This window comes from Venturia canescens, chromosome 1 (assembly GCF_019457755.1).
Source record: "Venturia canescens isolate UGA chromosome 1, ASM1945775v1, whole genome shotgun sequence".
NCBI classification, from domain to species: domain Eukaryota; kingdom Metazoa; phylum Arthropoda; class Insecta; order Hymenoptera; family Ichneumonidae; genus Venturia; species Venturia canescens.
Window position 1 is genome coordinate 38,531,190 of NC_057421.1, and position 16,118 is coordinate 38,547,307.

A 16,118-nucleotide genomic window follows, 5' to 3' on the forward strand; every position below is an offset into this window, starting at 1 on the left:
ACTATTACCTGGCATGCATGTCAATATACAGAATTTTCCAAGTTTGCAAGAATCCGCTATTATTTATTCATCTAAATTTTGATACAGACAGAAAAAATTACGACTGATTCATAAAATTTATTATGCCAAAACTAAAAGGAAAAAAGACAGCGCACTTGAAAGTGAACAGAACTCATAATTGTTTCATGTATCTTCATTCGTTCATATATTACAGTAGGAACCAAAAAGAGAAAAGATTGGCACACCTACCGCCTCGCAGGAATATCAAAGTTCATAGATACTCGCAGCGCACCAGTAATACGAACTTTGGTGCTATGGGGCAAAAAACTTCAAAATTACCCAAACCACATTTTTGAAACTTATTATGGCATATTCAAGAAATAAAGCGACAAATACGCTGCAAGTTGAAGTAAATCAAATAATGTAATTTAGTAAGTCTCCATGGTTATACACAGACAAAATATTTGATCACATCCAAAAATGATCAGGCGTAGACTCACACACATGAATTTTTCAATCCATAATGCCAATCGTAAACATGGTCTGGAAATACTCAATATACATGCCGCTTCATCATGTTACCAAACTTAATTAAGAGGTATTCATTGCATTTCAAAGATACAAATTTTGATATCACGAAAAATAAGTAACCAATGACTTATTGAAATAAATTTCCAAATTCATTATGCAACAATTCAAGTGAATATCTATGTATTTACATAGCCCAAAGATTTTTTATAACTCGGGTTTATAAACAAGCAATCATGAAAACTTTTTGTTATGAATTTTCCAATTTATTGAAATCAATATGAGGAAATAGAAATACGAATGTCACTCGAATTGTCTAGAGAATGAATAGAAATTGTTATGGATATACTGTAAGCTAAGCTAAGTAGGTGGAAAAAAGGGCCCGGTGAACACAGCCAAACGAAATGAAAGAAAATATGACAACAATACATTGAATTAGACACTTTTACTTGACCAAAGTTTTTCAAAATTTATTTACATTCATTTACATACAACCACGCATATTTTTTCTATAATGTAATAACACAACATAAAATTTATGTTTGGAAAGAACGTTTGAGAGGTTATAATGAGCGAAAGTTTTTTTTTCTCACATAACTTCCGTTGAAAATTTTCAATGAACCAGAACCAGGATTGCAACAAAATTACGTCATGAATAAACGTAAAATCAAAGAATTTATACAAGGAGAAATTTCCCAATACTAATATATGTCCTATATAACAAATACTCGCGAACCGATTGCGATGAGGATAAACTAACCTACATGGTTTTCACAAAACTTATATAACATTTTTTTTTTATAGTCATATAAGAATTTTGAATCGAATTCATACAGCTCGCACTGTTTCTCCGAAATTTTATCATTTAGATCGCTGTTGGTATTAATTTGCTCATGCCATCAAAAACTGACAGATGGTTGAACAATATATCACGCCAAAGTCACTATATATCTGGTTATCGTAATGCACTGCATGTATGACACCACATACCACTATTTTGAATAAAATAAATAGATATTGAACACTTTATTCGATGAATTTTTTTTTTTCACCCCGCATTTCGTAATGTCGAAAATCCGTTTATTATAACATCAAAAACTGACGGCTAACTGATGGCATTTTATATATAGGTATATATTCATAAACTTTATTCCGCTGGAACGGTACAGCGAGTGTCCTCACCAATCACAACTCATTATTTCTGTAGCCGGGATCCCGGGACCCGAGCTTCCATAGAAATGGGTTATAGCTGGCATCAAGAGGCCTTTGATGGTGTTCTGTACAGACAAGGTAAATCCATAAATGTGTTAGTAACTTTTGCATAATCTTCAGCCTGTGCAAAGTTTTTCTCAGCATTTACGCTACTGATCGTGTTGGTTTCATGCTCATTCGAAAGGGATTTTGAAAATTAGTCTCCAAACCAATTTTTGCTTTATAAAACATCTCCTGAGCTTTGCAATTTTAGAAAATGACATGCCAGTTTTACCCCCACCACCGCGAATTGTTTTATTCAGAGAAAGTATACTCGGCGAGCCTCGGGCCAGCAGACGACAGGGCTGTCAATGTACTTGTCCCGTGACTCTACCGAGTCTCTTGATAAGAAGAGAAAAATCTTTCTACCTTCTCTTCCTCTTTCTCTCTTTAGCGTCCAACAAAAATCTGCCATCATATTGATATTTCACCGACCCTGATACCGATTCTCCATTTCACTGATGTCTTAATAAAATCTTTATCCTTGTACGTCACTTAGATCTCCAAGGTTTTCAGGAAAGTAGACGATCAAAATCGTTTACTTTTTATGAAATTTTGGTCTCCAAATAAACTACGAGTTTGTAGTCCATCAAATATACCCTCCTTTAATTTCACATCACTCGTTGCGGGAAACTTTGTTCCTAAAAACTGGAAATAATCGCCATCTTTGTCCAGAGCTTTGACATACTGCTGTATAAGACCAAGCTTGATGTGGAGTGGTGGTAGAAGATATTTCGAAGGATTGATCAATAATATTCGGATGTTGTTGTTACGGCTGATTTGTTTGTTTTTTCTGTTTTTTGTTTTTTCTGCTAAATTGAATTATTTTACGTGGTTTATTTAAAGATATGCCTAAGTAAGTATTTGTAAGGACATTGTAAGAGATCATAACCCAAAATACCGCTATTTTGAATATTTAGTAATTATGTAGATTAGTCACTTTTCCGAAAATCGATGCGAGATTTTTATTTTTTTGCATGAACAGCTTCGATTAGTCACCATTAATAGTGTATTATGAAATAGTGTATATTTAAATATTTTGGAGTTCACAATAGGACAGGTGGTCACACACGGACACACACCCTTGAAAAACCTCATTAAAAAAAATTAAATTTTGAGAAAATAACCAAATTGATCAATTTTTTAAAGTAACTAATCTATTCACAAGAAAGTCGTCGAATTTGAAAAAAGACATGATTGAAGTTGACATTTCTTCACTTATGCAGTTTGAAAGTTTAAATTTTTCCACGTTATTCAATATCATTTTAATGCAATACCTTGACAATCTTTTTCGCAGAGCTCGATCTGATGATTGTGATTGCTAGCATTGCAAATTGTTGAGCATTGTCTACACTGAGAGTCGAACGGACTGCAATACTCAGTGGTTGTACATAATTGTTGTCCGCATTTGGTCCCTTCATGATTCAGACGTGCATCTGTTAACACGATGATGACAATCCCAATCAGCCACAGTATCCTCATAATTGTAAGAAGAAAATTCTTTCCTTTTCGGATTATTTTTTTGCAGATAATTAAAAATATTTTTTAACTATATTCGAACGGAATGTCTCTGGGTGGATCCATCAGTTAGATATCTGAAAGAAGAGCAAACGGTTAAATAAATAATTTCTCATCCTGTTCGATATCTACTTATTAGATATTGTTACGTCCCCGGGTTCAATCCCATAAAATAAAATTCTTATCTTTTCTCAAAGTTTAAAAAATAATATAAAACAGGCATGATTTTTCAAAAGCGGTTCAAACTTTCGTCACATTTCCGATTTTTTATGGGTGAAAATTAAAATCTCATGTGACTTCTTCGTTACACGTGTTCAGCGAAAATCCTGTTCTTCACGTTTTCTTCGCTATAAGTTCTTCGCTACAAGTGTTTGATCGGAATCCGGTGCAAGTTTTTCGCAACCTGTTGTCGAGGCTGTTGTTTTCACCCTTACTTCATTTTCTGCTACAATCATCAACCGAAGTTCGTATCAAGAATTTTGAATTTCATCTTATGTTCATTTGTTTTAATTATTTAATAATCAAATTCGTTTCATTTCGACACATACCCAATTGTGTATCGGTCCGAGAATTTTTAATCCAACGCACCGCTCAATTTCAACGGCTCACTTCGACCATCTACATCTGAATTTTGAACAATCCATTTTTACTATTCAAACATTTTACTATTCAAAATTCCATATAGCAAGAGTTCATTCAGATTCAATACTGTGTGTGGAAAAGAATATAAAAAATGCGCGATGCATATGTCAACGAAATATTTTCAGATTTCATTATTTCGTTCGATTGGAAATAAGAGTCAACTGAGATAATCCTTCTATTAAACCAGAGTGCGAGGAATATTGTCCAGTGTAAATATATCATCAGTTGCGTGATTATATATATTGTGAAGATTTTTTTTTTATTGCTGGGAACTAAAAAGAAAGAGTAAATGGAGGAACAATCACAAATGCTCTCCCGTCCGTTTCGATCGATGCTCCAGCTACGCAACAATTCCGCAAAGATTTCTGTAGGGCCTTGTTAAAAAGATAGAGAAGATTTAATCGATTCGTAATCTTATTATAATTTGGGAGCGTCTAATTCGAATTAGAGGGAACACCAACCGTCGTTGTCAAGATATTCGGATTGAGGCTCGCATATTTGACCATTTTTCCCGAGTGGAATGAGAGGGGAACATTCGAAACGTCGGCGTACTTCGAGCAAGGCTCGTACGCACTAACACACCAACGCCGGGACGTTACATCGAAAACGTACACAGCTACAGGCGGGAGAAACGAGGCTCGAAACATCGGCGTACTTCGAAAAAGGCTCGTACGCAAAGTCCCGGACATCGTGGACACTCACACCGACATAATACTTACGCCATCGAATGTTCACGAGATATCCAGAGGAATGTCGAAGCAAATATCAGGGGAGTCCTGTCGAGAGGGGCGTCAGACCTTTTTGAAATTTAATTTCGTTCGCGAAAAGTTTTTCCCGTTGTGTAAATTCATAATCATCGTGGGTTTGGGCTAGGGGTTATTATTATCGAAATAATGTCATCGACATTTAATCAATTTATCCCGTGGAAATTTGGGGGCCCCGTCTAACGCCCAACTAGAAGAATTGATGCGTCGCACCTGTTGTAGGGCGAGTAAAGATCGTAGCTAGAGGGAAGAGAGAGAGGAGTGGCACCGCGTAACGAATATCGATCACTTTCGGCAGATTTTCGTGGAGTATCGAGCGGATCGGACGTGCGATTTCGGGAGTCTAGTTCATCCATCGTAAGTTCAATCTTTCGTTGTTCGTTTCGGTTGGTGGGCTCTGGTTCGTTCCCGTGAATTATTGTGTATTAATTTATCACCCGAAAAAGGGTAATTTCGCTTGTTCCCGTCATTTTTTTTTTGTTCTTACGGAACATCGAGAAACGTGTCACGGCGGCGGCTTTGCCCCGCAGAAAGCCGGCTTTCAATTTCATTGTTCCTCGCGTTCCAGTGATTCGGAGTAGAAAAAGTAAAGTCAGATGAATCTTTCGTTGCGTGGCCGTACATGAAAATCTAAGCGTCGTTAATAATTATTCGTAAAGACCGTAGAGAAAGAGTCAGGAATAAGTGTGAGTGGGTCAGAAAGAACGAGGACGTGGATCGGGAGCTCAAACGCGATTCTGGGAGATAGCTCGGCTGAATAACCGGCTAGTGGGGGTTCAGTATCAAGAGACTCGGTAGAGTCTCGGGACAAGTACATTGACGTCCCTGTCGTCTGCTGGCCCGAGGCTCTCGCCGAGACTATATTATCTCTGAATAAAACGATTCGCGGTGGTGGGGGTAAAATCGACATGTCATTTTCTTGAATTGCGAAGCTCAGGAGTTATGTCGCAATTTGAAAATTGAACTTTCAGCTAATTAAGAAATTCTCTTTCGAATGCGCCCAAAATCAGCATGATCGGTGGCGTAATTGCTGAGAAAAAATTTTGCACGGGCTCAAGATTATGCAAAAAGTACCAACACATTTACGCAGCTGACGTATCCGTATATGGGTTCAGACCGATACATACAAGCGCTTCTTGATGCCCATCATAACCAATCACCGGTGAGAATCTATCCGTCTCGACCAATCGCCGATGAGAAAGTTTCTGATAGTCCTCAATGTTTTCTTGTATACCGTCTGTTATCGTCTGTTATGTTATTATAAAGTGATTGCGATCGTAGCCCCGTGGATCAACGGTGCAAGATTTGCAAATTTCGTTTAAATAAATAAAACATTATTGGAAATAGCAGTGGATATAATCAATTTTATTTTTTTCATAAAAGAAGTTTCAAGAAGTTTTGAGTCCAATTCACGACAATAATATCTATAATAAATAAAACCTCAAAAGTGGATTAATTGAACTCATACAGTGTACTGAGAGTGAGTAAAATATTGAGAAGTGAAAACGTGAATAATGTGTCGTGAAAATTAAGAATTATCTGTTCTACTTCGATATCGTAATATATACATAGATAGCAAATTTGCGAGATTTCGCGTCATGTTGACGTTTGAGGTTATGACCGCCGGAGTGCTGTTGCGTGCAGAGTGTAGAAAAATAAAAGTGGTTATTGAAAAGTGGAAGGAATCGATATTATTAATGACGTGACTAATTAGTGTTGAATAATAATAATAATAACAATGAGAAAAAAAACGTTCGTTCATTATAACCTCTAAAACGTTCTTTCCAAACAGAAATTCTATGTTGTATAATTACATTAAAGAAAGAGATGGATGGTTGTGTGTAAACGAATTCAAATAAATTTTAAAAAACTTTGGTCAAGTAATTCAATGTATTGTTGTCATAATTTCTTTCATTTAGTTTGGCTGTGTTTACCGGTCCCTTTTTTCCACCTCCTTAGCTTACAGTGTATTGTCATACCAATTTCTATTCGTTCTCCAGACAATACGAGAAATATTCGTATTTCTATTTCTTTATATTGATTTCAACAAGAGAATTTTAAATATTTATAACAAAAAGCCCTCATGATTGCTTGTTCATACACCCAAGTTTTGAAAAATCTTTGGGCCATGAAAATGCATAGATATATTCACTTGAGTTGTTACATGATAAATTTGGAAATTTATTTCAATAAGTCATTGGGTGCTTAATTTTCATGATATCAAAATTTGTATCTTCAAAATGCAATGAACACCTCTAAAGTTCGACAAAGTAATGAAGTGACATGTATATTGAATATTTCCAAACCATGTTTGCGATTGGCATTGTGGGTTGAAAAATTCATGTCTGTAAGTCTACACCTGATCATTTTTGGATGTGATCAAATATTTTGTCTGCGGATAACCATGGAGACATACAAAATTACAGCATTTTGCTTGCTTCAACATGCATCGTATCTGTCACTTTTTTTTTGAATGTGTCATAATAAGTTTCAAAAATGTGGTTCATGTAATTTTGAAGTGTTTTTCCCTATAGCACCAAAGTCTGTATAACTGGTACGTAGCAAGTACCTATGAACTTTGATATTTCTGTGAAATAGCAGGTATGCCAATCTTTTAACTTTTTGGTTCCGACTGGAATATATTAACGAAGATATTCATTACTAAAGTCTTCACCTACTTATTTCTGAATAGATCTGAAATTACTGTCTTCAGAAACTAATGCACAGATACATGAAACAATTTTGATTTCTGTTCTCTTTCAATTGCGCTGTCTTTTTTCTTTTTAACTATGGCATAATTAATTGCATGAATCTGTGGTACTTTTGTCTGTCTGTATCATAACGTAGATGAAGAAATTGCAGCAGATACTGGCAAACTTTGAAAATTCTGTGTTTACACTTGTGCGCCAAGTATTAGCACTTCCTATTTTTGATTATGGAATATGGGTATATTAGGGTGGCCCTTAATATGGGTGAAAAAAAAAATTGATCGCGCCGCCCCCCAAAACGGTTCCAAATGATAAAAAAAAAATCTACGCAAAGCCGTAGCTATGTCCGGTAAGAGGAAGACGTGCCTGTAAGCATGAACTTGGATTTAAATATCAATTTTTCTGCATGATTTAGTAATTTTTTAAAATGTTGTATTTCAGTGAAAAATGGTCGTATAGAGGTCTAAAAAAATGCATTTTGAAGCTTCAGGTTTCTATTTTCAAGATCTTATGACGAAAAAAATGCAGAACTACATGTTGTGCGCAATTTTGAGAAAAAGTGCGAGAAAAAAACAGCAAATTTTTATGCTTTTTTATCAATCCCACAAGCGTAGATTTATTTTTTTCAACTAAGCCATGGTATGGACCGGATAGCTAGTTTATTAAGCTTTAATTTGCTTTTTTAAAAACTTCGGTAGGACCATTTTTTGCTGAGATGTTGAACTTTGAATTAAGAAGAACTCTTTTGCCTTTGATCGACGATATCTCAGCAACCAATGGTCGCACAGGAAATTCAAGGGCAGTTCTGAAAACTGGAATGAATGTCCGACAAGATTCCGTTGCGATCTTGAAGGTGAAATTTTCCTTTCATCCTTGTCCTGAATTTAAAAAAATAGGAAAAAATGTATTTTATGGTTTTTCAGAAAGTCAATAGCCAAATTTCAAATAATCATGAAATGACTCATGTTGAGTATGCCATTTACAGCTGAATATACCCCCAAAAACCCTGCCGAAGTTACATTTCGATCTAACCAATCGTTTCTTCGTTGCAACCGATCAAACATTAATCAAATTTGAGGGTCACGTTTTTTACGTTAAACGAGTCATGATCATGACAAAAATGAAAAATGAAAAATTTCCAAGTTTTTTCTACATTTTTCCCATAAATAAGGTTGAAATATACAAAAAAAAAAAATTCCGAAAGTTTTTGATGAAAATTGATTGTTTTTCTTAAGGCTTCCAACATTGAGAGCTTCTGAAAAACCATAAATTACCTTTTTTTTCCTATTTTTTAAAATTCACGACAAGGATGGAATAAAAAATGGATCTTCAAGATTGCAACGGAACCTTGTAGGACATTATTCCAATTTTCAGAACTGCCCTTGAATTTCCTGTGCGACCATTGGTTGCTGAGATATCGTCGATCAAAGACAAAAGAGTTTTTCATTCAAAGTTCAACATCTCAGCAAAAAATGGTCCTACTCAAGTTTTAAAAAAAGCAAATTGAAGCCTAATAAACCAGCTATCCGGTCCATACCATGGCTTAGTTGAAAAAAATAAATCTACGCTTGTGAGATTGATAAAAAAGCATAAAAATTTGCTGTTTTTTTCTCGCACTTTTTCATAAGATCTTGAAAATAGAAACCTGAAGCTTCAAAATGCATTTTTTTAGACCTCTATACGACCATTTTTCACTGAAATACAACATTTTAAAAAATTACTAAATCATGCAGAAAAATTGATATTTAAATCCAAGTTCATGCTTACAGGCACGTCTTCCTCTTACCGGACATAGCTACGGCTTTGCGTAGATTTTTTTTTTATCATTTGGAACCGTTTTGGGGGGCGGCGCGATCAATTTTTTTTTTCACCCATATTAAGGGCCACCCTAGGGTATATATAAATTATGAAAAAATTATAGAATATGGTAATACATAAATAATAAATAATTCAAAATGGTACAAAAAGTCAGCGGTGGCCCATTTATGATTGGCATAAGAATTTATGTTTTCAAAATAGATATATATTAAAAAATAAGCAAATCTGTTGGTCCTGACACACTCAATACTTTTCATTTCTCTGATTGGAACTCAGTCGCTACATGCAGAGTTTAAAAATTTTATACATCGACATGTGTACATCAACTTGATATCTCTGGGTATGATACTGTGAATAGAAATGAATGCTTCAAAAAGTCATTGGAAGTTTCCCGGTGGACTTGGTGAGCATTATATATATTTTTTCTCTCTCTCTCTCTTTCTGTCAAATTTTACGGAAAATCAATCAAAAAATTCGTTTCATTGAAAAATTTTCATATCTTTTTTATTCACAACGATTTGATTAAAAAAATTGAAAATAAAATTCATAAATGAGGGGGGGAAATTCCTCAATAATACAAAATATTCATAAACGTTACGGAAAATAGTTTTAATCCCACAAAATTGTGGACACATTCGGAATCGATGAAACATGAGGGGATCATCGTGTTTCATCATCATCATCACCATCATCATGAGGGAAACATGAGGAAACATCAAACATTCGAAGAATATCAAACTGTTATAAGTTGCAGAAAACTTAACGAAAATCTTTGGATAAATTATTTTCGATTATCATAATAGAAATAGTGGAAAACTTTCGAAAACCTTATTTGGAAATTTAGAACTACCACAGAAAAAAGATTGGATATCAAGTCGCAAAAATCCTCCCTCGGAGAAAAAAAATTTGGACAAGCCCTAGCGGATTGTACTTTTTTGACCAATCGTTACATCCGTTAGGGAGTACATTGATGATCGCCCGTTTTCGCATTATACCACGAAAAATGTAAATAAAAATTATCAAATTTCGCAATGAAAATTATTTTAAACCGTGAAAAATACTCAAATACATTAAAACCCGGCAGTATTAGTGAGTGATTTATCCACTCACTAATACGAGTTAATAAGAGTTTTCAATTGAATTTCAAGCATTGGACACACGAAACAAATATCTAGGGTTGACTATAATTAGATCTAGGTATTGTTGACTATAATTATTTGTCAAAATACGGCTTTCGATTTATTATTTGAAAACAATAAGAAAGAGATTATTTGCAAAAATTCAATATCCCCTAGGGGAAAAAAGGTTGGGACAAGTACATTGATGGTCTCTTGTTTCTGGATGACATAGAAAAAAGATTTAGAACCAGGAAAAAAATTCTATAAAAATAATAAACGAAAAATTGAAAAGTTCAAAAAAATTCAACAAAAATAAAAAACAATCGAAAAAATTCTGTAAAGAAAAATAAAAAAATTTCAAAAAAATTCATAAATATTGAAGACATTGAAAAATGTACTATCCAAGTTACATGTAGTATAAAAATGTATGATATCAATTGGAGGCCAAGTTTTTATTGATAATTTGGAATATTTATCCAACAAATTGGAAACTTTAATGAAATTCATGATAATTATTTTCACGAAAAAAGTTAATGAAAAAAAAGTCATAACGGAAGTTACGTGCAGTACTAAAATGTATTATATCAATTCGAGGTCAAGTATTTATCAGTTATTCGAAATATAATCTCCGGCGACAAATGAGCGTTGAGAATCCTTGTCGGGCTCACAACGTTTTATCAAAATTACTAAAAAATTAATGGAAATAAAATCATTAAAAATTCACATGAAAGTCATTCGTTACTTCAACAAGGTACACACTTTAAAGAATCGATTCCCCTCTGACTTTCAGGATCCCCTGGTATTATTCACAACATTCAACTTCGATTGGATCGGTACAAATTATGTTCAAATACGTCTTAAACGTACTTGTCCGGCCCATCACTTTTTATTCAAATTGCTCATTCGAAAACAAATCAGGGCTGTTCTATAATGACAAATATAATAAAATGGATAGAAATAAAAATAATATCTCCAAGTAATTTGAACTTGATTGTTCGCAAGTTCGTATAGCAATATCCACTTCTCATTTTCTTCAGTGAACACATACCATTCGGTAAGAACCAATGAAAATGAGAAATAATCAGGCGCATTACTAGAAATTTTCGAACCTACTCAGCCATGCAATGTTTTTTTTTCTATAGTCACGTACACATTTTGATAAATATCACTAGTCGAGTACGACACGTGGATTCCTGGAATTTGTAGAAAAATGATTTTGTTGTGAATTATGACTCCATATAATATAAATAGATTAATCAACTTCATCTTTCATTTTCGTTTCATTTTGACAAGAGCGATTCGAAGGAAAATTATTTTCTCGGGAATTACTGTTCCTTAATATTAACACATGCATTAACTTCGTTTTTGATTTGTTTTCGAATGAGCAATTTGAATAAAAAGTGATGGGCCGGACAAGTACGTTTAAGACGTATTTGAACATAATTTGTACCGATCCAATCGAAGTTGAATGTTGTGAATAATACCAGGGGATCCTGAAAGTCAGAGGGGAATCGATTCTTTAAAATGTGTACCTTGTTGAAGTAACGAATGACTTTCATGTGAATTTTTAATGATTTTATTTCCATTAATTTTTTAGTAATTTTGATAAAACGTTGTGAGCCCGACAAGGATTCTCAACGCTCATTTGTCGCCGGAGATTATATTTCGAATAACTGATAAATACTTGACCTCGAATTGATATAATACATTTTAGTACTGCACGTAACTTCCGTTATGACTTTTTTTTCATTAACTTTTTTCGTGAAAATAATTATCATGAATTTCATTAAAGTTTCCAATTTGTTGGATAAATATTCCAAATTATCAATAAAAACTTGGCCTCCAATTGATATCATACATTTTTATACTACATGTAACTTGGATAGTACATTTTTCAATGTCTTCAATATTTATGAATTTTTTTGAAATTTTTTTATTTTTCTTTACAGAATTTTTTCGATTGTTTTTTATTTTTGTTGAATTTTTTTGAACTTTTCAATTTTTCGTTTATTATTTTTATAGAATTTTTTTCCTGGTTCTAAATCTTTTTTCTATGTCATCCAGAAACAAGAGACCATCAATGTACTTGTCCCAACCTTTTTTCCCCTAGGGGAAGTTTATGGTTTGATATCACGCCTTTTTTCTCAAAAGTTCCTCATTTATGTTATGACGGTTATAGGATTTTAGTATAAATTTCTATGAATTATTTGCTTAGTACATTTTTATAGATTCCATTCTCATACGAACATTTTTTATGGGATAATCTTTTTCATGAAATTATCAGCAAATAAGGGACCATCAATGTACTTTTCCCAATCTTATTTTCCCTAGGTATGATGTTCGGATTATAAAGTTGGTTTCCACCATAAAAGACCAATTTTTCGTAAAAATTGTAGTGAAAATATTTCGTCACAAGTCTGCTCTTGAACTTTGGCGATTTTTTTCCTTATACTCTAATATGTTATGCCTATTAGGAACTCAACAGCATGGAGGAATCCGGGATGAGGCCCGCGAAATGAATTTCGGTTTATAATGTTTGTTTCCACGTAAAAGACCAATTTTTCTTCAAAATTGTACTGAAAATATTTCGGCACTGGTTTGGTCTTGGACTTTGGTGATTTTTCTCCTTGTCTTCTAATATGTTTTGTCTATTGGGAATCCAAGAGCATGAAGAAATGCGTGTTGTGGGCCATAATATGATTTTCGGCTTATAACGTTGGTTTCCACGAAATAAGATCTATTTTTCGTTAAAATTGTACTGGAAATATTTCGTCACAGGTCTGTCTTTGGACTTTGGCGATTTTTTTCCTTGTACTCTAATATGTTTCGTCTATTTGGAACCCAAGAGCATGGGGAAAAGTGTGTTGCGGGCCGAGATATGATTTTCGGCCTATAATGTGGGTTTCCACGAAAAACAACAAATTTCTCGTCAACATTGTACAGAAAATATTCCGTCACAGGTCTGTCCATGGAGTTGGGCTATTTTTTTTCTTCTACTCTAATTTGCTATGCTTATTGGGAACCCAAGAGAGTGGTAGAAAGCGGGTTGGGGCCGAGATATAATTTTCGGCTTATAACGTTGGTTTCCACGAAAAAGGACCTATTTTTCGTCAAAATTGTACTGAAAATATTTCGTCACCTGTCTGTCCTTGGCCTTTGGCGATTTTTTCCAAGTCTTCATCCCAAGAAAGAACTGATGTAAAGATTTCCTTAATAGAACAGATTCTATTTATCCCTTTTCTTCAAAATTCAAATGAAAGATAGATCAAATTCAAGACACGAAAAATCCAACAGATTTGCCCATTTTAAATGTCGCTTTTGCATTCTGAATCTAGAGATTTCATTTCATCCAAAACGTGCCCTCAATGAAATATATTTCCAAAGTTTGTAAGTGGCCGCTGAGGTCTAATTATCCACAGTTTGATAGTTGCTGAAAAAAAGTACCCGAAAACTTCTAACATTTATTATGCCAGAACTCAAAGCAGCAAAAAAAACTAAGCGAACTTAATTCAACAAAGCAACAGAATTCAAAAACGTTTAAGGTACCTGCATTGGTTTTGGAGAAAAACCATTTCAGGACAATTCAGAAATTAATTTAGAAATTCGAAAACTCACAATGGAGTAGAAAAAGGAAAATTGAAGTATCTAGAAATGCGGAAGACTTTTGTGATGAATTTTCTAGATTACATGATACGGTTGGAGGAAATGATTTGAATGATTGGCACACATGCTGCAACACAGAAATATCAAAGTTTGGAAGTATTCGCTGTATATCAGTCATACAAACTTCAATACTATTTGAAAAGGAACACTTAAAAACTTGCCGAACCAAGTTCCATTGCATATTACCATAATCAAAGATAAGGGGTGATCCGTCGCATATATATTTATCCACAGAAATTTCAGAGTTCGCAGGTATCTGCTGCGGTTCAATGTATCTGCGCAATGAGCTTCGAAGACAGCAATTTCAAATCTATCCATAAATGAGCAACTGAAGACTTTTATAATCAATTTTTTACTTCATATAGATGTTACAGTTAGAGTCAAAATGTAAAATGAATGGCACAGTATTTGAATTGTATAGTTTGCAGATTTTTGCAGTATTTTAATGATCCGAATCTACAGCATTATAATGAAAAGTTGTCAAAAGTCATGATGTTACATTAAAATGACATAGCGCACATTGCATTCAGCAATTCTGTAAGTTTCTGGGGATGTTGGTAGGCATCATATTTGATCGCATCCAAAACTGAGCAACAGTAGACTTATCGGAATGAATTTTTTTTATAATAATTCCATATTTGTAGTTTGCAAAGTGGAAATACTTAACATACATGTCATTCTATAAGTTTTGTTATCAAAATTTGTGTTTGCATACCGCATTCCTAAGATACGACTTTTCATATCATTAGCAAAAAAAGCATCCAAAGGCTTTCTGGAAAAGTTTCCAAATTTATCACTCGACAGACCTAATGGGAAAAGAATAACTACACACTATACCAAGACCAGATTTTTTTTTGAAAATCTGATTTACAAAATGTGCAATTCAAGATCATGGTTAGAAACCTCTCGAATCATGTTACCACAATCATCATGAAGGAGTAGAAAATCATAGAACACATATTAGGGAACGAATTAATAATATGAATCGATCCGCTGCAAACTGAGCGGGTGAAAACAAGGATCGGAGAGGGCAGAGCCAAACTGAATATCAAGCAAAATATGGGGATGTTTAAAAATAATCACGACACAAGAAATAAATTAGAAAATATTTATTCAATTAAAGTTTCTAATATCATTCTAACAGTTGCGTGTATTTTTGTTCTATTTATTCGTATATATAACCTATGTACACATGATATATAACCACGCCACTGACAATTTATTCGCACTGGACAATATTTCTCGTACTCTGGTTTAATTGAAGGATTATTTCAGTTAACACTTATTTCCAATCGAACGAAATAATGAAATCTTGAAAAGTTTCGTTGACATATATGCATCGCGCATTTTTTATGTTCTTTTTCACACACACATCACAGACTACATTTACGCGGCCGCTTTGATACCGGTTTAATATATCACAAATAACAAAATAAATAGTAATATGCACTTCTTTAGATGACGAAAATTATTTTTTTATTGATCCCGCACGCACTTCGTAATGTCGAAACTCTGTTCATACGATCAAAAACTGACACATGGTTTGTACATATATATATGTATATCGGTCGAATTTATGACTGCTGATACCAGCTGTGCTGCGCCGTGTGCTACGTTCTGAAGTTGACGTTAGATTTCCAATCATCAACAACTAATTTCAACAACCAATCACAACGTCTAAAAATGGATGTCGTCAGATCCAACGAATCAGAAACTCGAGAGCATCAAAGTGCCTTTGATGGTGTTTATAAATACAGACGCATAAATTCTTGAATGTGTTGGTAACTTTTGCATAATCTTGAGCCCGTGCAAAGTTTTTTCTCAGCAATTACAACACCGATCATGCTGATTTAGGGCGGAATCGAAAGAGAATTACTCAATTGGCTTAAACTTCAATTTTCAAGTTGCTAAATGGCTCCTGAGCTTCGTAATTCAATAAAATCACATGCCAATTTTACCCCCACCACGGCGAATCGTTTTATTCAGAGAAAGTATAGTCTCGGCGAGAGTCTCGGGCCAGCAGACGACAGGGCTGTCAATGTACTTGTCCCGAGACTCTACCGAGTCTCTTGATATTCTAGCATACATAACATAGTATTCCTCGATAA

General features: G+C 34.1%; 1 protein-coding gene across 3 annotated transcripts in view; it reads right to left on the reverse strand.

Moving 5' to 3' along the window:
* grnd (grindelwald) overlaps window positions 1-16,118 on the reverse strand; it is a 318,742-nt gene that overhangs the window by 174,772 nt on the left and 127,852 nt on the right. For all 3 annotated transcript variants that reach the window (XR_006262810.1, XM_043433356.1, XM_043433355.1), the window contains exon 2: window positions 3,057-3,374. Coding sequence is in view for 2 of the 3 variants with exons in the window: in XM_043433356.1 (XP_043289291.1) it covers window positions 3,057-3,261 (205 nt within the window). In the remaining variant the exon portion in view is untranslated. The remainder of the gene's footprint in view (window positions 1-3,056; window positions 3,375-16,118) is intronic.